Consider the following 25,887-nt stretch of genomic DNA (forward strand, 5'->3'; position numbering starts at 1 on the left):
GCCAAATCAGCTGAAATAAGGCCCAGAGGTGAGCAGCAGGAGAGAAAGCTCGATATGGGTACCCCCAAAGCTTCAGCCTGGGGACAAGCAAGTGAATCCTCAACATGCCTCTGGGAAATCACTTTTCCCTTTATTCCCCTGCTGGAGAGTCCCAAAACTCCTAGGCAGGCATGGTCTTTGCCCAACTGTGTCTTTGGCATCCATCTCCTCTCCTCCCTATACCCATTGGCTTTATTCTTGCTCCTCTAGCATCTGTGCAAACACTGGTAGGAAATGAATGAAGCCAAGCTGTTGGATGCAAGAGCCTTAACCATGGGACAGGAGGAGAGTGAAGTTTGGCCAAGTGTTTCAGGAGGACAAGAAAGCCTTCCTACCATGGGCATGGGGCACTTGCGAGAGCATCGAGGCAGCATGTCTGACAACAAAGGGCTTTTATAAAATTTCTTTATGCAAGGCAATATAATATAGGTCATGAGCATGAGCTCTGCAGCCATTCTGTTGAGGATTTGAATCCAGCTCTACCTCTTATGAGATAGCTGTGTGACTTTGAGAGAGATGCTCAGACTCTGTGCTTCAGTTTCTTCATAAAGTGAAGATGATAATTCTATCACTTGCCTCATAGAGTGGCTGTAATAACTAAATGAATTAATACTTAGAATTGTGTTTGACACATAGTATAAGGTCAGTGAGCACTGGCAATAATTGTTTGCATAGGGTTGCATGCAGGACTTCAATGACACCTCTAAAAACTGCTTGATTCATGAGTCAGACTTACACACTTTGGGCAGAATGTGTTTCTCAGTGCCTGAAGAAGCTGTCCCAGGGCTGAATAGGGTTCACTCTAAGCCACTTCCAAAGTCAAAGGCAGTGGTACCTGTCATTTGCCTTGGAACCACAGACTTTGTCTGTGCACTTCACATGGGTCCCAATGCATGAGGACCAAGTGAAAAGTGCTCATAACCTGGCCAAATCTGACCCTGAATGGACCACTTCCTCAGTATGCCAGTGGAAATCAACTACATCTCTCAGCTAAAACAACTGTATTTATCATTCTGAAATCAAATTTTGAACAAGTGGATAGTTCCGGGGCCCTAGGCTTTTGATGTCATTTAACGCTGAAAACTGCATGTGGAAAGAGACAAAAAAAAAAAAAAAAGTTGGGTGTAAAAATACAGAGAACAAGTTTAAATTGTAGGCAGATGTAGAACAGTCTAATTTCTCTTTTGTAAGCCTTCAGCTTCTAGTTCTACCTAACCTATACCTGTGCTTTTTGTGGCTGGTTAACAATTCCAAAAGGGGGTGGAATTCTCGATCTCTCTCTCTTTTTACTTTCTTTCATGCCTTTAACCTGGTGGTACAGGAAAGCCATCACTTTGTCTTACAGTCTGATTCTTGGTTGGGTCAATGGAGATATTATCCTTGTGAGTGGCAAACAAACAACTAACGGGGAAAGCTATTCTAGTCCTGGAGCCCTGGGAGGAGGTTCTCAGAGCTAACTAATGTTTCTAAAAGATCCTGAAATGTGTGTGGGGTAACACATATTTTATCATAGTTATTCTGGCTCTGCAAGTGCAATGAAAATGTTAGCCTCGGCATATCAATCGTGTTTTACAGATGACTGTAATTTCCTGAATGTCAAAACTCCAAATTTTTCTACTAAGCAAACTTTTCAGTGGCAAAACAGATTGCCTCCATAATGTATCACTGTGGGCAGGAAAAATGAAATCTTTATGCACTGTATTATGAATTAATGAGGCATTGAGATTCTTGGAAGGATGAGTGGACTCTGGAAAATGAAAAACTGCTGCTATTCCATCTCTACAAACTGCTGCTCAGGGAGTGGAGGCTTTGGTGGCATTCAGCATGTGGGCCACAGAAATATCAAATTCAAGTTGAAACCAGTTCCTGTCTTTCCCTGCATTTTGATGGGGTAAATGTCACTGTAGACATAGTGTGAGTCAGGGCATTTAGTAAACCCTTGCCCAAAAGCCCCCTAATGTGATTTCCTTCTGGAATAATGGCTCAGTTGCATTATTGCCACAGGGAGCCAGAGAAGACTGCACCTTTCCTTAAGGGAAAAATGGCATCAATGGCAAATAATTGTGGAATATATACCATGTGTCTTGCACCATGCTAAGCATTCTACATGGGTTATCTCATTGAAAAATCACAACTCCAGGCTGGGCACGGTGGCTCACGCCTGTAATCCCAGTATTTTGAGAGGCTGAAGCAGGTGGATCACCTGAGGTCAGGAGTTCGAGACCAGCCTGGCCAATATGGTGAAACCTTGTCTCTACTAAAAATACAAAAATTAGCTGGGCGTAGCGGCGGCTGCCTGTAATCCCAGCTGCTCGGGAGGCTGAGGCAGGAGAATCGCTTGAACCCAGGAGGCGGAGGTTGCAGTAAGCCTAGATCATGCCACTGCACTCCAGCCTGGGTGACAGAGTGAAACTCTATCTACAAAAAAACAAACAAACAAACAAAAATCACAACTCCAAAGTAGGTGATTACAGATGAGGAAACCAAGACTTAGAGAGGTGAAGCAATAAACACAAGCTGAAGCATGCTGCCAGAACTTCCTGACTCCAGAGTCTGATCTCTTAACTAGAAAGCATTTATCAGTGGTTGGCTATTTTTCAAGATTCTGGGCCAGCTCAGTCCATGGGAAGAGAGGACTAAAGATATAAAGACGACTTGCTCTCTTTCCAAGATATCTGCAGCCTTGAAGGGAAGAGAAGACTTGGACATGAATACACATGATAAAGTCAGATGAACAGCGTCCCTTAAGAGAAGTCCAGAAAACCCATTCTGAAGGTTCAGAGGAAGGTATGGCTGCTTCAGCTGTTGAACATCAGGAGGAATGAAGCCTTGAGAAGTCAGTCCTATTTGGACAAAGAGGTAAAGCAGGAACTGTGTCTGGAGACAACAGTATGAGCCAAGGCATGGGGTGGCAATGTGCAGCTCAGGGAGTTTGGTTTGCTTAGAGTATGGAGGTCAGTGTGCAGGAGAACAGTGATAGGATGGAATATGAGCTTGGACCAATAACTTAGTGATAAATTGTGGACATCTTTCAACTAAAAATCAGTCTGCTTATTTTCTCTGTAAATCCTTGTGCTTTGCCTTTAATATCTTTGCTTTCATATTTACTTTTAAACCAGAGAGTCCTCAGCCCCAGCAAAATTCTAAAGCAGCCAAGTTTGCCTTTGGGGTCCTCAGTGATCCTTCTTGGCCTCTTTTTCTTTTCTTAAAACTCGGTCTCGGTGCCCATCTCTATAACATGGCTTTCACACCCCCTTTTCCACCTCAACCCACCGCTGCCCCAATGCAGGATATGATTATTAAATCCATAGGAGGGATCTCTCTCTCTCTCTCTTCTTTTTTGTTTTGTTTTAAGAAATGAGGTCTCACTCTGTTGCCCAGGCTGGAGTGCAGTGGTGTGACCATAGCTCACTGCAGACTCAAACTCCTGATGCTTGCATCTTAGCTTCCCAAGTGGCTATGACTACAGGCACATGCCACCACACCTGACTAATGTAAAACAATTTTTTTTAGAGATAGGGGTCTCACTATGTTGCCCAGGCTTGTCTTGAACTCCTGGTCTCAAATTATCCTCCCACCTTGGCCTCCCAAAGTGTTGGAGTTCAGGCATGAGCCACCATGCCCAGCTGGGATAAACGCTTAATGGCATTATTTCTGGCCTCAAATCTCTCTCCTACCATTGTAGGAATTCCTTTGAACATTAGAGCAACCAACATATGTATTAAGCCTCTAGTACTATTTCATATTTATTAGCAGAGTTTATTAGAAAGTAAATAAAGTTCCTTGCAGGTATGGAATACAAGACAGGGAAGTTTTGCTTGGAAGGAAAGGTAATACTTGGAGAGTGCAGATGCTGGGAGAAGGAAGTAAAAGGACAACCAAGGGAAGACTGGAGCAACCAAGGGAAGTGCCCCAAATACTTCCCTCATTTAACCACTTCCCCAGAGTTGATCTATTGTATAAAGTGAGAGAGCCCCGATCTGTTCATGTTTCCATATAATCATTCTCCTCTATTTATATGGTACACATGGATTCAACTTTCAGAAATAGTTCTTAAATACTCTTAGGCATGAGTAAGAAAGGCTTTGGAAGTCATCTCAAATCCTTTGTGGAAGTAGGCAGGATCTAAAAAAATATGTGGGGCAAAAACAGCCTTTCCTTCTTGTTTAACTTCAAGATGTCTTACAAATTGATTTAGGGGCCTTTATTACTCTGTGAGTCACACATTTGACTTATAGCAGGTTTTGAAAACCAGACTCCATAAAAAGATCCTAACAGATTGTGAGAAAATTCCAGAGGCACTCTCACCCTGATGGTTCCTGAGTTCACTGCTGGGCCTGCTTGCCTCCTGATACCACCCAAAAAATTGAGAGAACTGCTAGGGCATGGGAACCAGCAGCAGTAGGTATTATTCAGTACCCTCTTCCTCCAGGGGGTGGCATATGACTGGCACACCAAGGGCTGTTTTTAGGTAGTACTCTCACAACTTGTGTGGGTTGTTGAGAGTGAGAAGGATTTGAGAGATTCCAAACCTGTTATGCACAGGCAAAAGACAGGCACCCACAGTGCTCACCTAACAATGAAGCTGGGCTTTTCTTTTCAGTTCCTTCCTGCTTCAAACCTACGCTGAAGAGGCCCATTTCTCATTTAGCAGTCAGTCCACAGAACCACAAGGAAGCAAGGCTTTTGGAGGGCTCTGCAGACACAAGCCAGGCTTCCAGTAGTTTCGCGGCTGTTGTTTCCATCCTAGCCACCTCCACAAAGTTCTCCAGCTCCAATGATTCAATGTGTTACCCACTTAGCAATTTTCTTCATTTCTGTCCCTAGACAGTTTCTCTCACACCTCCCATTGTTCTGTTTCTTCTATCTCCAGGATGATCGATGACCCAATAGGCATTTACATTTACAAAGCAATCACATTTACATAAGATAGCTCTTATCTACAGCTGAAAAAGGCACAACTATAATACATATATAATAGAGGAGCGCCTATTCATCACCCACATTTACAGTGCCTTCTAACAGGATAGACTGTTCTAGGAAGTGGTATACGGGGGAGAGAGCCCTATAAAATTTATCACTAAAGGTAATCAATGAGTTCTGACTAACATGCTCCACACCTTGAGGTGAAAATATGCCAAAAATACAGGGAAAACATATTTACTCCTTAAAGTTTGCTGAATTTAATTAGAGCTTTCATCGATTTCATTTAATACAAAGATTATATAATCAGGAAGTCGGTAGCAATTGAAAATACCAAGTCCAGTGTTCACCCATCAGGGCATTTTGGTAGTATCTAGTAATGGCAGGAGATTCTCATTTAATTGAATTGGAAATGCAACATATATTAGCTTACAGAAGCTTAATCAGTGTGATCAAATTAAAACAGGCCACTAAGACATACCATCCTGATTAAGGCAATTGCAAACATGCCACAATTATCAGAGATTTGTGGTGTTAATGATTTAAACTCAGGTTTCTTCTCTGGGGATTCAGACTTAGATTTTTTTTTAACTAGACAATTAGAAAAAGCCATCCTTTATTTTGAAAAATGTTGCAACAGTATTACTGACATTAATTCTCAAAGAATGCAGAACAGTAAATATCATGTGCTTGTAATTTTTTTTTTTCTTTTAGCGGTCACTGCCTTCTCTTTAAGATGAGGATCGTTAATCTCGAAGCTTTAGCTCCTGGGAGTGGTAATGAAGTTTGGCAATGGTGAAGTGACCATTTTTTAAAGTATTAGGGGAAAACTCCACTTTTCTGCTTTCTGCAAAGCAGCTCTAGGTTTCACCGAAAGAGATTTGCTTATAGCCCTATTCAAAAAACACTTTGACTGAACTGGCCTGCTGTCCTGGGTAAAACACTACAGAGTTAGTCCATTTCTTTTCAGTGTGTTCTTAATAGACCATTATAAACACTATCTTGGGAGATGTGAATTACTTTTTCCCTCCTTTTAAAACTCATCTTCTCGGCCCACCACTTTTAAAATGCAGCAGTATTAAATTACCTGGAAAGGATCTCGTGTTTCTAGCTCCATTATTTGTGTTGATAGTGGTGATGGGGGCTTGTCTAACGATTTGTTTGTACTTCAGTCAGCAAAGCCAGCCCCCTCATTTAACAGCAGAGAAAACAGATTCAGAGAGGCTAGGTGACTTTCTCAAGGTGTCAGAGTTGGTTAGGGTTAGGTCTGGGGACAGATGTCCACAGTCATTTGACTCTCAGGTTTTTTTGCATCCAGCTTAGTCAATTAAGACAAACCCTAAGTCATTGGAATCTGCCTTAAAAGAACTGTGCACTATTGAGTAAGCAACTCTGTTAATGAAAGGACTACTGTGGGTTGAAAGAGGGATGAAGACGAACAGGAGGAGGAGAATGTTGTGCTGAGATGGGGTAGGGGATCCAACTTTCAACAGACACTGCAGCAGTCTTCTATGGCTGAAGCCAGATCAGGGAAGATGGTTCTAACATCCATCAAAAGCACAATCAGGTCAAACTCACAGAAGCAGAAAGGAGAATGGTAGCTATCAGGGGCTGGGCAAGGGGGCGGTGATGGTTAAAGGGTACAAACTTTCAATTACACAAGATAAATAAGTTCTGGGAATCTACTACACAGCATGGTGCCTACGGCTAACAATACTTGATTTTATATGTAAAATTTGCTAAGAGAGTAGATCTTATGTTGTAAGTGTTCTTATCAAAAAACAAAACAATAATAATCATGGGGCAGGAGGAAATCTTTAGGGCATGATAGATATATTTATGTCCTTGATGATAGTGATGATTTCACAGATGTATATTTACCTCCAAAACTCAATGAGATATATACGTTAAATATAAATAAATATTAAATATATGCAGCTTTTTATATGTCAATCATACTTCAATCAACTGGTTTTTAAAAAGGACTCTCAGGTACAATTTCTCAGATTCAGAAAGGCAGGGACAAGCAGTAGGTTCAAATAGAAGCGCCAGTAGCGTAAGTGTACCCCAGAAGTGCTCCTAGCCCCTCTCTGTAACATCATGAGGTTCAGGGAAATGCAATGTGTACTATAGTTGGCTCAATACCAAAATCCTCAACAAAATGCTCTTTGTTTAAAATAAGCTCAAGGATCTTTAAAGTTCAAGGAGGAAGAATACTTATTTATTTATCCATTTTTTTAGAACCTTTTCACATATCGAGTTACAGTGCATGCACTTTCTATAAGATGCTATAAGATGGAATAAGAGAATAGGTGGTCTTTTCTGGCATGTGTTGTATACCTATTCTGTTAACTGCAGATACTTTGCAGATACTTCACTACAGATACTGCAGATACTTTACTCACATCAGCGCATACACTGAGAGCTCATTTTGTACTTCGGTAGGCTCTGTGGAAGATAAAGAAGTACTCCCACTCTTCCTCAAGGAGCCACAGCCAGAACTTTGCTGGAGAGATAAGCAAACAAAGGGAAAGTTAACAAGAAAGAAGACAGTTGTCATTTCCAGAACTTTTCCTTCCAGTGGAGACAGTCCTCCAGCCGAGTCTCCAGCTGCACCTTTCTTACAAAGCACATAGCTTTGTTCCTTGAATTCTAGTTATTTTTGTATATGAGTATCTTCTTTATTAGAAAATTAGGTGCTTAAGAGCAGTATCTGTTTCAGCCCTGCTGTCTCCACCTTCTCTCCTCCTTCTTTCACATCCACCTCTCTATGCCCACCCTGCCCCAGCATCTGGTACTGTGCCTATTACATTCTAAATGCACAATAAATAGTTGCTCATTGAATTAATAAACAAATGAATGGCACATCTTAGTGTCTGGTTCAATGCTAAATAGATGCTGTTCAGAAGAGGGAGAGATGCCCTCAGGCTGCATCAAGGGAGACATGATGGAGTAAGGGGCACAGTCATTGTTTTGAAATATAAGTAATAACAATGATTCCATTTAATGAGTACCAGTATGTACCAGAAGATTTGCCTAAGTCATCTCAGTGAACATTCAAGGAATTTCTAGCAGAGAGGAAGGTCCAGTTATTATCCCCATTTTACGAATGAGAAAACTGAGGCTCAAAGAGATTAACTTGTCCAAGGTACTAGAGCTGGGATAGAAACATATATCTTATCTATTTCGAAAGAATGAGCTCTTTTCAATGAACTAGTATTTGGACATGGGTAGTTGAAGGACACAGGTTATTCAAGATAGGTGCAACAGTATGGAAAAGCAGACATTTTATAGACAAGAAGAAGACCAGTATAACCAAGGGGATGAAGGTTGGGCCTGATGATAACATTATATTGTTGGTGAAAAGGTTGAATTTGTTAGTAAATATAATATAAAGAGACAATTTAAAATTTATTTTAAAAATTGTTTATAGGGTTATATAAAATAGCTACAATGTGTATGTATAGCATACAATAAATATGAGGAAAACTCATAGGCCTCCTAATGACATTTAAATTAAAAACAAAGACTCCAGCCTAACCATCCGCCTATTTTTTGGGAGAGGATGGCTTAAGCAACTAAAATAATCCTTTCCCCAAGCAAATGGTCTTTCTTCCCCTACAGGTTTCATTACAGCCTAGCACAGAGGCCAGTTTAAGGAAATGGAGTGGAAATAGTGTGTGTTCATTTAGTCTTGAGAGCAGATGCCAGTTGGGGAGCATTACTCAAAACCTGTGGCATTTTTTTTTTCCTCCAAGTGTTTCAGATTCAGCCTGGGTGTAGGCTGTAATCTTAGGGAACAATCACCTGTCAGTCTGGTCTCTTTCATCTGTTCAGAGCAATTTGGCCATATGAAAGGAAGCATTTCTTTTTTTCCTCTTTTTTTTTTTTTAAAGCTTGCAGAATTGAGAAAGGGGACTGTGAGATTGTCCAATAGCCAGAACTGCTTTGCCTGTCACTGGGGAGCTGAGGCATGGTGGATAAAGGCGGTTTTCCAATAAAAACCTTGCTCCCTGAGTATTCTCTGGCTGGGTCTACACTGGTAGTTATCAGTTCCTTCTTAGCAACGAGGCTTTTGTATTTTTTATTTTTATTTATTTATTTTTATTTCAATAGCTTTTGGAGTACAAGTGGTTTTTTGTTATATGGATGAATTACATAGTGGTGAATTCTGAGATTTTAGTGCACCTGTCGCCCAAGCAGTGTACATTGTATCTAATGTGTAGATTTTTATCCCTGGCCTCTTGAGTTTCAAAGTCTATTATATTGCTCTGTATGCCTTTGCAAACTCATAGTTTAGCTCCCACGTGTAAGTGTGAACATATGGTTTTTGGTTTTCCATTCTAGCAGTAGCAGGGCTTTAAAAAATGAAATCTAGGCAGATCCCAATATGTAAAAACAGATGAAAATGGAGTCACTCAGGAAGAGGTGGAGTGAGGGCCTGGAGCCCCATCTATTTACCACTTCAGACTACCCCATCACTTTCACTCATGGCAGGCTTCGAGGTCCTCCCTCAGAACCCAAGGGCTGTACAGAACATAGACTGAAAACCACTGGTCTACACAGAGGAAAGACATGGTAAGTGCATTGCAATGGCTCTGTGAACCCAGGCTCAATGGCCTGGGTGGTTCTTTATACCTCTTTTAGTCCTTTTTCATCTGCTAGAAACCGGAATCGGAATGAAGAATGGCTACTGGCAGGCAGAGATTCCCCACCAGGAGGCATTTGCAGGGGAAAGGGACAATATGCCTTTTCCTTGGTATTCCTGTTGACTAACACAAATGCGTTGTCCATTGTAGGCATTCAGTAATGAATGGTCACACTGCCTCCCAAATTACAAGAAAGCAGAAAAAAATAACAACACTATGCATGTGTTTCCTCACCACCAAGTGGGGGAATAGAAACCCAGATAATCAGGTAAGGAAACTCGTAGCCTCCAGACTTGATGTGTTTTTTAGGACAAAGCTGGGTATGTGTAGTTAGCCCCTAAAAATATGGCTGCCAATGGAGGGCAAGTGAGAAATGAAGAGTCGGTGAGACACTAGGCATGTGGTTGGGAAAGGACATAACGATCTGTGGGAGAAAAGGGGCAACCTCTGCAAACCTGGCACACAGATGGCAAGAAGACATTCTCAGGGAAAAGGGTAAGAGTCTGTCAACTTTACTTATATGGAAATGTACTTTTTCCCCCCAAAGTTACTGAAAACCACCATGAAGTATGTTCTTGTAATTATTTATTTTTTGTAAGGTCTTTGGAGACATTATATTGCTTGTTTTCATATACTCCTGGTGATGCCAGGAGGAGTGATGAGAATGATTACCTGCATTTCACAGAAGAAGGGGGAGCAGTACTAGGAGACTGGGCAGTGGCAGCATACTATTAGGTTGGTGCAAAAGTAATTGTGGTGTTTGCCATTATTTGCTTTTTATTACGTGGCAAAAACTGCAATTACTTTTGCATCAACCTAATATTTTCTGACAAATATCACAACTGAACAACATACCCTGGTGCCTAGGGTGAAGGCACAAAATAGCTTGATCATCCTTGAAGGGTCCATAGGCACGTATTGGGGAAGTGAAGATAAACATGCAGACGATGGGTACAGAACATTTCATTAAAGCCTGTGGAGCACAAATCTCCTCCCCAACCATGATGAGAAAGAAGGACACTCTTGAAGAGCCACTTGGAAGCAAGCCCAGCCTCCTTAATTCCATTAATTATGGTCTTTGATGCCAAAAAAGCGAAACTCTTTAGATTCCAAAGCTGGGAGAATCATTACCCTGGCTCAGCTCCACAATCCAGCCATGCTGTGTCTGCTGAAGGTACCCAGACATCACCCCAAAGAGAACCTTCAATATTTGGGTATGGGCAACACCATCTAAGCTACTGATGAGCTCTCCCTGAATCAATGTCATGGAGTAGTTCTCAGGATTAAATGAAATAATGCATGCATTTAAAGCACTCCGAACAGGGCCTGGTGCATAGGAAGCACTCAATAAATGTTATTTCTTATTATTTAAAAATTCCAGGCCCTTGCTATATTTGGCAGTCTCTGACATCTTTGCTGGAATTGAAGTCTGTAAGTTTATCTACCTTCCTGTAAAGGTGTAAAATATGGTTTTTTTCTTTTCTTTTCTTTTTTTTGTCAGGTACGTAAAATTATTTGACTCTAATATCAGAGCACCTTGTGCTTTAGCCAAAAAATACTTTAGGATTTAGAGTTAAAAGGGCCCTGTTTTGAATCATGGCTCTACCACTTACTATCTATGTGGCTTTGGGCAAAAATATGCTATTTCCCTCAGCCTTAGTTTTCCAGTCTGTAAGATGTAGATATAATTCCTGCTTCCTGGGATGGTGGGTAAAATTAATTAAATGAAATAACAAAAGAGAAGGCTGTTTCCAAATTATAAAGTACTTTACAAGCAAATTCTTTTTTAATTAGGAATTTTAGGCTTAGCCAGACTTGCCTCCCTTCTTCCTTATATCCCTGAATTCACTATGACCTTTGCAGACAGTGATGGCCAGACATATTATTACGCCTGCCATACTGCATGGGCCTAGCCAGTTGGTCATTTTAATTAAATGATCCAGTCAACTCAAGAAAGCAGTTTTCTCAGTGTCCTCATCTCCTCCTCTACTCAACCCCACTCAGGTGATCCAAAACACTAGCTCCTGTGATTTCATATAAATATATCCTTCAAGCAACATGATATTCCTCTCAGAACATCTTCACCATCCACAATCTTCCCAGGGATGCTAGGCACCCATGCACTGATGATTTGTGCTTCAAATGCATGTGACATCTTAATTATCCAGTGCAAATGCTACTTTAAGCAAGCACTAACAGATGGTGGCCTGAATTTTATAGCATTGCCAGCATTTTCCAAGCAAAATTTGTAGTTCAGTCATCAATGAGCTGAGTCCAGCCTCATTTTTCTTTTTTTGTTTAAACTTTAGCAAATGACCACCCTGAAAACCCAAATCATCTTTTGTAATGGAGTAATAGCTATTGCCCAATAATGTTGTTTTATTTCTGTCCTCCCCACTTCCCATTCTTAGGTTGCTTGCCCACAACATACATAGTAGTGAAAGTCTCAGAGCCAGGTGCTGGTATTGGAGTGCCAGGCAATATTGCCCTTATTCTCAAGTTGAAATACTAAAGATAAGGTGATATTTCACCACGCCCCACAGCCCTTGTAGAAGCTTTTAGCTATATAATCCTATCCCATCTAACTGAGGCCTCCAGCAGCAGGACCAGTCTTCTAATATTTGTGAATCAAAGTCTAGTCTAATATAGTCCCTAAGCACGCAGGATGTCTTCAGAAGGGGTAGATGAACTTAGCCTCGTGAGACAAGCTCAGATGTGATCTGAGTATTGGCCCTATCACCTACTATGTGACCTTGGACAAGCCAATGTCTTCTGAGATTCCTCCTCAGTAGAAAGGGCTAATAACCCTTACTTTATAGGCCGATTATAATAATTAAACAAGATAATATGTAAAGCACCTTGCACAGTGTTGGACACACAGAAAGTACTCAATAAATTATAATTCGTAAAAGTACTATATTTTTGCTGTATGTAAAGAACTATTCCAATTTCTTTACATGCATTAACTGATTTAATATAAATCAAACCCTTCCTCAGATGTCACCTTTAGTGATGTTTCCCTCAACGACTTTAAATTTACAAGTTTCTTGCCTCCACCATTCCTTATACCTCTCCCCTGCTTTTTCCAAATTATGACTTATTCCCTTTAAAAATAATACGTCTTTTACTTGTTTAATGACTGTATCCCTCCATTATAATGGGCATAAGGACAGGGAATTTTGCGTGTTTTTTTCTCTGCTGTATCCCCAGAGCCTAGAGTAGCATCTTGTACCTACTATGCACTCAGTAAAATTTTTGAATGAATAAAGAATTTAATCCTCAAGAAAACCCTATGAAGCAGGCACTACTAATAGCTTCTTCTTATAAGTGAAGAAACTGATGCAGAGGGAGAGCAGGTAACCTTCCGAGGGCAATGCTAGGCTTTTAAAGCAGTAATTAGGCTCCAGCATTTGCTGTCTTAACCATTATACTATAATACCTCTTTCAAAGGAGAGAGAGAGAGAGAACATGAATGAAAGAATGAGAATGAGAAAAGTGTATATGATTCTATGAACTTTAGGGTTTATTTTTCTTCTTGTTTTTCACTTTTTCTCCTCCACCTCCCCCTCCTCCCCATGAATAGGATCTACTTTTCTCTGATGAAATATATCTGTGCAGTACTATGGGAATCTAGCTTTAGCCACGCAATAAAGGCAGGGATCAACCATTTGTTCCCAAAATAGCATCTTCAGAGGATGCTTCCATTGTTCAACTATCTCTCCATTGTTGTATGTGTCTTTTTCCAAACTTAAGTGGGTGGAAATTATTTACACACCAAAAAACTCATAGCTATTTGTATTAGTCCATTCTCACCCTGCCATAAAGAACTGCCAAAGACTGAGTAATTTAGAAAGGAAAGAGGTTTAATTGACTACTCACAGTTCTGTATGGCTGGAGAGGACTCAGGAAACTTACAATCATGGTCTAAGGTGAAGGGGAAGCAAGGAACCTTCTTCACAACGTGGCAGGAGGAAGAAGTGCTGAGTGAAGAGGTAAGAGCCCCTTATAAAACCATCAATTGTTGTGAGAACTCACTATCACAAGAACAGCACGAGGAAACCGCCCCCATGATTCAATTACTTCCACCTTGTCTCTCCCTTGACACATGGGGATTATGGGGATTACAATTCAAGATGAGATTTGGGTGGGGACACATAGCCTAACCATATCACTATTCAACACTGTACTAAAGGCTTTAACCAGTGCAATAAGGCAAGAAGAAAAAGACATCCATATTGAAAAGGAAGAATAAATCTGTCTTTATTCACAGATAACAATCATCTATGTTGAATATCCAATGAATATCCAGTGGAATCTACCAAAAAATAAAGCTCCTAAAACTTAGTAAGTTTTGCAGAATACAAGATTAATCTACAAAAATCAATTATACTTCTGTTATCTATTAGAAATAATCAGAAATTGAAATAAAACAATACTATTAACCATAGCACCAAAAGTGTGAAATATTTAGGGATATATCTGACCAAAAAAAATAAGAAAAGCGTGTGTCCTGAAAACTATAAAACACTGATGAGTGAAATTAAAGAAACCAAAAAAAAAATAAGAAAAGCGTGTATCCTGAAAACTATAAAACACTGATGAGTGAAATTAAAGAAACCCAAAAAAATGGATAGATACCCTGAGTTCATGGTGACTCAATATTGTTAAGATGTCAGTTTTCTCCAAATTTGATATACAGATTCAAGGCAATCCTTGCCAAAATCCCAGCAGCCTTCTTTTTTCTTTTACTTTTTGCAAAAATTATAGACCGATTCTAAAATTCATATGGAAATGGAAAGGACGTACAATATCCAAAACAAGTTATAAAGGAAGAATGGTTGGGTGCATTGGCTCACACCTGTAATCCCACCACTTTAGGAGGCCAAGGCAGGAGGATTGTTTGAGACCAGCCTGGGCAACACAGTGAGACCCCATCTCTACAAAAAAATTAGCCAGTCATGGTGGCATGTGCCTGTCGTATCAGTTACTTGGGAGGTTGAAGTGGGCCATGATTGCACCACTGTACTCCAGCCTGGGTTGACAGTCTTATCTCAAAAAAAGAAAGAAAAAAGAATGAAGTTGGAGAGCTCACAGCACCTAATTGCAATACTAGTATAAAGCTATAGTAATCAAGACAGTGTGGTGCTGGCATAAGGATAAACATATCAATCAACGGAATAACACTGAGTCCAGATATAGACCCAAATACATATGGACAAATGATCTTCAAGAAAGTTGCCAAGGTAGTTCAAAGAAAGCTCAGTTGAGAGCCAGAAAAATGGGGTGGAAGAATTCATAGATCAATGAACAAACAGATGAGGAAAGGAAGGAGGGAAAAGTGAAAGAGAAGGAGAGAGACAGAGATTTGCTTTTTATTACGTGGGAAAAAATAGCATACTGTTTAACATCACTCTTCCTTGCATTCCTAGTCTTTCCCAATAGGGAGAGAGAAGTGTGGAATTCCAGACAGTACCTGGGAACTGGACAGAACCCTGAGCTCTGCTAGAGCAATATAAGTGAGAATTCTCAACCATGTACGACACAGAGGTAGAAAAAGAGTCACTGAGGACCCCTGTTCTAGAGAGCAGCAGCACATTGCCTCCCTGATTTTTGTAAGGCAGTTGAGGGGAGAGAAAAATGGTTCCTGCTTTTCAAGGCTTGATTAACAGAACACTCTTCTTGACTTAAACAGAACACTCTTCTTGACTAAGCTATAGAAGCATGACCAGCATGGAAAGTCATATATGTGGGGTTGGGGGGGATTTATTATGTCATGAAGTGTACTGTATATCCTAACCGTCACAGAGATGCAGGTGAACTTGCTAAGAAACATTTCCATGGCTGGACTCTTTCTTCCTGGATCTGTTACTCATTTCTTGTAGCATCTAATCTATAGGCACTGTTTATGTTATGTTACTATGTTATATTGTTATTATGGTGCTGGGGCTTTTGCTTCCACATTTCAGTAACTGGCAAAAGCAGACAACCAGAAAAACTGGGCCAACCAGAGCTCATCAGAATCATACTGGCCAGGTCACACTGTCCCCCGCTGCAATACGTTGGCAGCTGAAACAAGCATAATCACTAGTTGACATTTATTGAGTGCTTGTCATGAGCCAGGCACTATGAGAGCCTTACTTAGTTTATGACATTTAATCCTCACCAACAGCCCAATGAGGTAGGTACAAAGTTAATGAATGGTAGAGTCAGGACTCAAATACAGGTCTATTTGACTCCAAAGCTGATGTTCTTTCAAATACACATAAGGCTGCCTAATTTGTTTGAAGATATCTTTGAACAGCCCTTTGCCACAGCTGATTAGCACTAGGTTAAATATCAAAGTATGTCCAGCCTATGTTATTTATCCCCTGTTACTGAAAGTCTCTTTCAAATAGCTTAGGCTACTTTCCTGCCTTATTAATAAATGCACTTTCTGGGATAAACTGGAATTTTTTGTTGTGATCAAAGGTCTCACACTATTCTGGATGGGGGACTACTGAAGGAAAAGGTAGTTAGGCTATAAATGAATTCATCCTTGAGCACACTCCACTAAAAGCCATCTTTAGGAATACATTCTGACGTCAGTTTATGCTTTTGTCATTCGTCTTTTTCTACAAAGGTGCAATTGCAAAAAAAAAAGAAAAAGAAAAAATAAGCAGTAATATTAATGCTTTCATTTGTCACAAGCTTTTGTGTTATTAGACTTAGTCTAATAGCTAAACTAAGGAACTATTGACATTATCATCACATAAAACTACAGCAATTACTGGCAAAGTCAAATACTTGGCCAGTGGATTGCTATGTTCATGCAACATACAACCATTTTGAAGAGAACACTCACACATACATACTTTCATATACACACAGTGGCAAAATTAGTGGGGGTTAGCAACAGTCACAACCTAATGTCTTAGAAAAAATACATGGCTCTCAATTAGAGGAAAAAACATAATCACGATATAATATGCAGGCCTCTGGTGCCAGCAATGGACATAGAAACAGCTGAAGCCAAACATGAAAATGCACCATGCTGAGTCCAAACAGAGCAAGCAAGACATCATTTTATCTTTCATTTTTTTCTTTTCTTTTTTTTGAGATGGAGTCTCACGCTGTCACCCAGGCTAGAATGCAGTGGTGCGATCTCGGCTCACTGCAACCTCTGCCTCCTGGGTTCAAATGATTCTCCTGCCTCAGCCTCCTGAGTAGCTGGGACTACAGGCACGTGCCACCATGCCCGGCTAGTTTTTTGTATTTTTGTAGAGATGGGGTTTCACTGTGTTAGGCAGGATGGTCTTGATCTCTTGACCTCATGGTCCGCCCACCTCGGCCTCCCAAAGTGCTGGGATTACAGGTGTGAGCCACCACGCCCAGCCTTCACTTTATTTGTCTAAAGCCAAAAAGTTTTTCATTTGACTCCTGCCAGCCAAAAGCAAAGGGGTGCTGGTATGTTTAGTTTATTTATGAAGCTATGCACTCTTGACTACTCTTACCTGGATACTACTGAATAGATAAACAGGTTTGTTCACTATAAGGTACTTCTGGCAAAGACAGGTTAGAGCTGGTCTTCCTGTGGCATCTGCTACCAGAGTCAGCTCCAAGTAGATTTGTGGAGTAAGCAGGGTTTGACTTGATCATCTCATATTCCCCTTCTGTACACCTTCTTTTCCTCCATTTTAATATCCCTCCTTTCCCTAGCTTAATTCATTTAACCCATCACTTATAGTGCTTAATTCAACATTTATAGTATCATTTGCCAGGCACTGTGTTTGGTTGCTCCACCCTGGCCCCATAATATTTGTGGCCTTCACTAGTACTTGAAAACTGGACTTGGTCCTTGTTATTCCCTAGCCTAAGCCTATGTGAAAAACATTTCAGATGGAGAGGAGTGATCGAGTTCCATCCTCATCTCAGCTTTGGGCAATTTAATTTTTAAATGGATGCCTCTGAATGTCATACGTAGATGTAGATAAATGTGTGTCTGTTTGTCTATCTACCTATCTAATCTACATCTCCTTAGCTTTGGTTGGCTGATTCGAGGGAGAATAGCTATAGTGATATATGAGTTCTTTATTGCTTCATTGATGGAGTAGATCAGAGGCTTGAGATGGCTCAACAATACTGTTGAGGAAAGGTAGCTGTCCAAATAGAACCAGAAATACCATTATTTTAGAAGAAAAAATGAAGCAGTTGAGAAGTACATGCTTTTTCCTTTCATCACCGCTACTGCTACATTTTTTTAAAAGTAGTATGATTCTAATTTTTCCAAAATGTCTCCATTTTCACAGTAGCTGGCAGAGCCCACACAAAAAGAGGGAAGAGCACCTGGCTGGACATCCTGAGATCTGGCTCCTGGCCTCCCTTGGTGCAATTAGCTGAAGTATCTTGCTCTCTGGGAGAAGAATTGTAGCATACATTGCAGTGGAAAGATCATGGGACAAGTATCAGAAGACCAGGAGTCTAGGCTGCCCTCTGCTAGTAGCTAGGTGTGTGCCTCATGGAAAGTGACTTACCTTTCTTGAGTCTCAGTGTCCTTGTGTTCAGCAAAATAATTGGTCTCATGTAAAGTATGAAATACCAAATGAACATTATAAAGGCTCTTGGTGGCTACTACACATGCCCAGCTTTGACAGTTTAAGTGCTTTCTGGGGATAATCCAATGGGTCAGCAAATGGATTGACTGTGGTCTGCTGTGTTGGCCAGAATAACAGGTTCACATTACCAAAGGGAACCATATGTGAGGCTGAATGCAGTGATCTGGCCTGATTGGTCATGGGTCAACCTCTGCAAAAACTATGCTTCCTGATCTCAGTGACACAGTTCTGCACTGAATTTTTTTTTCTGTCTTGTCAATTTGGCTCACTGTTGGCATAGAAGAAACTGCTTGCACCTCCCTGAAAGTCATTTCCAGAGTAGTCTGGCTCTGCTGCTCAGACATATCCCATTCCATCTGTTCCTCCCTGAAACAGAGGGCTGGCTACCCAGCTTCACATCCAGGCAATGAAATAGAGCAAGCAGAACTGACGCGACATTCAAGCTGTAGGTTTCCTAAGCGACTCAGCATGTTACACTGAATCTCAGTAGGCTCCACATGGATTGAAAGTCGGAAAAAGGTGGAATTAGACATTTCATTTTAGCTTTGACCTAATCCACAACTCCAACATATTCTGACCAAGACACAAAGGATTCTGCCCCTCTTGAGTGACCGACTTGCATTTTCTTTCTCTGACCTAACCTTGCTACATGAAGGGTAAATGGATAAAATTAAAGAGCTCAGGGATTGCTTCTCAGGAGCCTTTGTTGATATCCCCATATGACCTATTTCCCACCCCAACGCTGGCATCAGCTAGGGATTGTAGCACTTAAATACCACGTTGTCATCCTCTGTCCTCCCTACTAAGACTGTGAGCTGCTTGAGGGCACCTATAGTATTTTATATTTATATGGCCCCAGAGTCTAGTGCAATGGCACAAAGTAAATGCTTAATATATTTTAATTACTACTACTATTATTATCATTGCTGCCAAAGAAGGTTTTTTACCAAAATTATTCATTTGGATACCTCAGGTGGGCATATCATTATCCTCTTGGAGCCTCAATTTCCTCATGTGTACAATAGAAATAATAGTGCCTGTTTCATGAGCTTTTGGTAGGCAAGGATTAATGAGACAAAATGTACCAAGTGCTTGGGACACAGGTTGGCCCATAACACTCAGTAAACACATATTCCTTATTTTTGGCCATGATGCATATTTGGGGCAGCTTGACTTTTGCATTTTTGTTTTCTTCAAAAACAGAGAAGACTGAATTTCTTTTCAGAGAAGAAAAGAACCCTCCTTCTATCTCCCAGCCTGTGTCTGGCCTCAAAATAACACAGGGAAATTCTTAAAAACTGCTCTATATCCTATTGTCATTAGGTCAAATAACATCAGAACATGGCATCCTCTGTGCTGGTTGTTGCGAAAATACACCATGGGGAAAAGCCTTGGGGTGGAGACATCTACCCATCCCCCCCTCACCACCACACACACCAAAGCTAAGGAAATGCATAGACAGTGCAGCAGGAACTGGCAATCACAACTCTCTCTGAACTAGAACACAGTGCCTAAACATCCATAGGCACTGTTCTATAAAGTGTGAAAAATGCCCTTCATAGTCTCACCATATGCACAGAAGGTCAGTACTGCTCCTGTTGAAAATGATATCCCAAGAAGGAGAAAATGTGCAGTAATGGAAGAAAAGAAAAATCTCCTGAAAACTGATGGGAGAGGACTAAGAGGAGGAGCACAGTGCAAGAAACCCTGGCACACATATCTAGGAAGAGGATGTCAGAGAACTTGTAATTTTTCACTAATAACCAACAAAAACAATGAAGAATTCAGAACTAGCTCAGTCTATGAGTCACCATACATGACAAGTAAAAGACACCTATCTCAAAATGTGCAAAGAGAGAGACCCTTCACCATGGCAGAAGCTTGGGATGTGACCAAGTATGGCAAGTGAGATATAGATCATTTTTTATCTACTTAAGTATGTATTTATTCAGGCCTCCCACTGTTGAAAACCTGGGTATGGTATTAGGTATGCATTCTCTATGTCATCTTAACTCAGATTCTACCAATTCCTCCTTTTGTAGCTCACACGGAGATTTTTCACTCAAAAAGTAAGGCAGTGAACTCCTGCAAAGCCAAAAGAAACAAGGGAAGGCCCCTTTGGAAAGGCAACAGCAAATCACAAACATCCATAATTATACATCAGGGACTAATAAATGGCGATTGTGCCCTGTGGTTGTTGGTGTGACAGGTAGGTACAAGGTGCCCAGGTAGGGTCTGCCATTGTTGTAAGTATGGAGCTGAAAGAAGTTCTGCAATGCCATCCCTGTTAACTAAGAGTACGTGTTAACAATGAATTGGGACTAATTTGAAAACATTCAGCTGCCTGGGAATGTGTGCTTCAATTCCTTTCCTTCATCATTTATACAGCATTTTGATTGTGGTGCTCAGCAATAAATAACTGAAATGAGTTCTAACTGCTTGGAGATTTAGCTTTATGTCTTTAACACCGTTTTTCATATTCTGCAAGATAACCCGCATTCAACTTTATATACAAACCTGAAATGATATTCAGAGGAAAAGAAGGAAAAAAAAGGCAGCCGATAGATCTTTCACTTTGGGAATTGAATATAAGATCATATTCAAAGTGCAGCATTTATGGTCCAATGCTGAATACATAAAATATATGACCATTACAAATTCACCTTTCATTGCAAAGCTGTGCTCTTGTAGTGACATATCTTATTGCTAGATTAGAGCTTTTAGCATGATGAAGGCATCTTTCATCTTCTCCTAGATGCAGGCTGGGTGCTCTTTCTGGACTGTGTTTCTGCCTGTCACAATGCCCCACACCCTGGAGAGAGAGCTTACGGAGAACTCGAGCCATTCACCACAGGGCTGAAGCAACTTCCAAGGGGAAGTGTCTAATTAGAGGTATGTCATCTGCGTGGGATCACACTGCCTGAGTTTGCCACACTTTGCTGAAGCCAAAGGGAGAGATCGGCTGGTGTTGTCTTCTGGAATAAGACCAAAAAAGGTCAATCTAATATCGCAAATATTCAGCCCATACAAGTTTTGGTAATACCAAAAAGACAGCTTCATGTAGGACTTGGTGCATGTTAGTTACTAGGAAAAGAATACACATATCATATAAATCAGTGATATGGTTAAAACATAAATGTACTTAAACCAGGAAATTTATGGAAATGCTTACCAGATTCTTCTAACTCAAGCCTAAACCTCAGTGTATGGATCAAGACAGGTTTTCATGGACTTTGTAAGTCATAAATCAGTGCTGCTGCTGCTGCTGCTGCTTTAATTCTTAAAACTTGTAATCCAACTCTTACGTTGCCCTTATGGACTTATGTCCTTGCCCTTCACAGTTAGCCCTAAGCTATCTTTCCAGAGTCATCTCCTGACTTTTCCATCCCTCTCCTCCCTCTTCCCTAGTTCTTCATGCACCCAATATTACTGACACGTGCCTTGCTCAATTCAATTCCCCAGTGACGAGCCCAGTGGGAGGCACACAGAAGACACTCCACAAATCTTTGTTGAATGAATATGAATAAATGACAAAAGGAGGACAGCACTTGACTTTTTGACAGCTATGTCAGATGTACAGGAGCACTTTTTCACTTACTTCCCACTCTTAGATGTGTTCCGGGTCTTTGTGGATGACGGAGAGTTGGCGCCTGCGTTAGTGTTTGGAGAACCCCGTTTATCCTTACTATACCCACAGAAAGAATAGAAAACATATACACAACAAGGACCACAGAGACAAAAAGCAATTAGTCACTTCATTTAAAGACTTTCAAGGCCAGCCTGCATACCCCCCACCGCCCCCTGGCCAATCTCTCTCTCTCTCTCTCTCTCTCTTTCTCTCTCTCTCCTGTCAAAGTATGATCTTATCCAGTTGTGCCCTTTAAAGGTAGAGAGTGGGAACCACTGGTCAAGTTCAAAGAAAGCTATCCTTTTGGCATTCAAAGATTGAGCTCATGGATTCCATCAATGATAGCACCACAGCCCAGGCCCCAAGGGGGCCTCTAGTTTAAAAAAAAAGTATAAAAATAACTAGTCTTTAAAATAAAATCCTTTCTTTCCAGGCACTGAATTCTCTTCATTACATGTTCAGTTCTGAAGCTGCTGACTTTTAGTGAAGTATGTGGATGCCAAATGACTTCTAAAAGTCTTTGGGAGATACTATCAGATGAATTAATAATTTTCACTCATAATGTTACATGGGAAGTCCGTGAATTCAGATATTCTTTCAGGAGAAGCACCACCTGCTTCATGAGTAATTGAATTTAAATCTCCACCTTCAATAATTCCACAGCTTATGTCAAACCTTGGAAACAATTACAAAATAAATCACAAAGAAGGCCTGCTTAATCTCATCAGGTTAATAAACGCAGATGAATTAATCACCTAAAGGTAAACAAAAAGGAATAATTGATTGGAGTCTTCTTGATTACTTTATTCTATTTCCTTTATCAAACTATTTTACCATTATCTTCAGTTCAGCTGCTCTGCCTTGAAATTATTCCTTTACTTCATCTTCAGATTTCCATGGAAACCAATTCAAAGCCTTTCTCTCCACTTGAAGATGTGTGGAATTATTTATCCTGATTTCATCAGGAAGATTTTTTTTTGTTAGTAAGTTCTACGTCAGCATAACCTTTTATAAAAAGTGAAGGTAAGAAAGAAAAATGTTATCTTCACTTTTAATGTGTATAGTAGAACCTTCCAGTGGCAAAGAATATTGTCTCAGAAAATGTCAAACATCTTTTCAGATATTTATGAACCTTTTAAGTATCTCCAAAATAGGTGTCTGCAAGTAGCTGTATTTATATGTGGGGTGGGCTGGGGGTCACAAAAGATATTCTGCCATGCATCCATCAGCTTCAAATGACTTCATGGATAAGATTGGAACAAGAGATAATGATGGGTTCCTGGTGATTGCAAAGGTAATAAAGATGTGTGTGGGCACGGAAAAAGGCTGATCAGGAAAAGTCAGAGAGATAGCAACTGTCCAAGCACTTAAGAGTCAGTGTCTAGGCCGGGTGCGGTGGCTCACACCTGTAATCCCAGCACTTTGGGAGGCCAAGTCAGGCAGATCACGAGGTCAGGAGTTCGAGACCAGCCTGGCCAACATAGCAAAACCCCATCTCTACTAAAAATACAAAAAAACAAAATTACCCGGGGCATGGTGGCGGGTGTCTGTAATTCCAGCTACTTGGGAGGCTGAGGCAGGAGAATAGCTTGAACCCAGGAGGTGGAGGTTGCAGTGAGCTAAAATCGTGCAATTGCACTCCATCCCGGGCGACAGTGTAAGACTCCATCTCAAGAAAGAAACAAAACAAAAAACATCTAGGGGGTATGAAAAGCAACTCTTAGAAGTGGGAGATACCCATGTGAGCTCTGGCTCTGCTGCTGGAGTGGATGGCTCTGGAGAGAGTGGACACACATTCTATCCCAGAGGAGGGGGCAGAAATCCACTGGAATGAAGTGCCGGGACTCCTGCACAGTGCAGGGACCATTACCCTGTACCACTCACGGACTCACCAGAATGTGGCCACATTCTGAGTGGGGACTGAAGAACTCACTTGGTGCTGCCTCTATCCATCCACGATGACTTCCTGGCAAAGGATTCCTTAGGGACCTGAGACCAGGGACCATCCTGGCTATCCTCCTCACAAATTCAAAATTGTCTCTTCCAGAAGTTTGGCATAGCCTGATGCAAAGAATGCAATATGCTAATATGCTCTGTGTCATTCTTGCACCCTGGTCACTGGCCACTGAGCCTTCCTCCTCCTAGCCCCTCACTTAAGCAGTAGGCAGTAGGAAACTTGGCTGGAAGCATTCAGATACAAGGGATGTTTTTAACGTGTCTCATGCACACTACTGGGCTCAGAGTAGGTGGTCACTTAAGTCATCACTAAATCACTAAGTGCTGAGTCACTAAGCTCATTCATTCACTTTTTTTTTTTTTTTATAAAGCAAAATCCCCCACTGCTAAATTCCCATGTCTGCGCCTTGGGCACTAGGTCCTCTATAGTTTACACTATAATTGACCCTGTTTAAGCTCAATGCAGGACACAGTAGGACATCAGGGAAAGCTATCGGCTGGCAGTGGCAGCCTAATTATTGTCAACTGGTGCTCTAGCGGGAGGTGGTCCTGGAGCAGTAATCCTTTAAAAGATAGGAATAAGGGCCCCTCTGACCTACTGCCAAATCCCCGAAGTGCAGATATTGGGGAAATGAAAACAAAAACATTCTCAGGAATAAATCACACAGGGAAGGCACTGCACCAAGAATAGGGGTAAAATTAATCAAGTAACTGGAAATGTTTGTTCTGTGCAAATAACAGATCCATTAACAGTGATGAAATGTATCTGAAAGGGGGATCAAGAAGAACTTGTGGCTGGCTTGGATCCTCGGAGCTTAATTTTGTAGATGTACTAATGACTGTGGTATAGAAAAGTTTACCTAACATTGACAGAAAAAGTCTTCATTCCTCCACCAAAATCCAGGTCAGTTAGATAAGCCTGGGCAAGATGCCATAACTCTGAAACTTTGAGACAGAAAGAGATCTAAAGCAGTGATATCAAGGACACTGCAGTTTCCAGAAGGGTCCCATGAGAAATAAAGAGAAACTACTGCAGCTGCAGACTGTCTCGGAACTTCAAAGATCTTTGGGGCAAAGACCTAAAGATTAAGATCCTGCCAAGAACTCTGGTCACTGAAACATCCCGCAATCCCAGGGATTTACAAGAATAAACCCAACCTGTTTCAAAGACACATAGATGTAATTTTGGATATATGAGATTGGTGGGGGATGGGGGGTGGGTGCTCCTTGATTTAGAGTTCCTAACTTACATATCTGAAACAGATCTACCCCAGTAGTTATCCTTTTGATTTGCCCATCTCTAGACTACTTGTCAGCCCTCGTCACTTTCATCTTGTCTTTGAATTGTAATCTCAAACCCTATGTCCTACAATTTCCAACGGTATAGATCCAGGCTTCCTCTACCTCACCTGAGTGGCTATCCTTTTCTGTGGATAAGCTGCTTTCCTCTCTCTAGTGCCTCACAACCAAGCCTCATTAAAGGCCTGTGAAAACAATTACAGGTGAGTTTCTCTTGGGAAAAGTTAATGAGTGCTAGCTCTCCTTCTGTCTGGTTGGCTGTCCATCTCCATCTATCAAGAAAACCTTTTCCCACAGGTTCCATAAATGTCTCCAGCACTACAAAAGTGAAAAAACAATTTGCAGTATTATGCACATTGTATTCAGGTGGGAAAACTGCAACTAACCCAACTGTTCAGCATTTTCAAAGTGTTTCTGATTGAATGATTTGATGCTGAAATGGTATCCAGTGTACTTAAACCAAAATGGCAATCAGACCCACTCCAATCTGAGTTTTGCTGTTTGGTCAAAAGTAATTGTGGGAGAAGAACCCCGTGGCTTAAAACACACCTGACTCACTTTTTTGACGGGTGGCATACAGAAACTTCTGCATCTCCTTTGTAAGCTCTTTTTGGAATTAATTCATCTCAGATCCCTGAAAAATAGTTGTGCTGATATAACTACAATAGTACTGAAATTTTAAGAATTAATTTTCAGGGTCCCAGGAAATTGAAATTGTATTTCAAAAGAACAGGTTTGGCTATGATATTTATTGTCTACATACCTTTTACTAGGCACTTAGCATGTGGTGCTCGTAGTGTTG

At 40.9% G+C, this 25,887-nt stretch overlaps 1 protein-coding gene and 1 long non-coding RNA gene across 3 annotated transcripts in view; one reads left to right on the top strand and one right to left on the bottom strand.

The window, feature by feature from the left end:
• HS6ST2 (heparan sulfate 6-O-sulfotransferase 2) overlaps nt 1-25,887 on the bottom strand; it is a 332,806-nt gene that overhangs the window by 21,153 nt on the left and 285,766 nt on the right. Inside the window, exon 4 of one of the 2 annotated variants that reach the window (XM_030807293.1) lies at nt 21,801-21,887. The exons of the other annotated variant lie outside the window; for it this stretch is intronic. Coding sequence (XP_030663153.1) covers nt 21,801-21,887 — 87 coding nt within the window. The remainder of the gene's footprint in view (nt 1-21,800; nt 21,888-25,887) is intronic. 2 annotated transcript variants of the gene reach the window in all.
• LOC105738108 lies at nt 20,325-22,590 on the top strand. The gene is made up of 3 exons (XR_001113822.1): nt 20,325-20,411; nt 20,958-21,094; nt 22,264-22,590. It is a non-coding gene; the product is annotated as an uncharacterized LOC105738108 (long non-coding RNA).

Source organism: Nomascus leucogenys, chromosome X (genome assembly GCF_006542625.1).
Source record: "Nomascus leucogenys isolate Asia chromosome X, Asia_NLE_v1, whole genome shotgun sequence".
Taxonomy (NCBI): Eukaryota; Metazoa; Chordata; class Mammalia; order Primates; family Hylobatidae; genus Nomascus; species Nomascus leucogenys.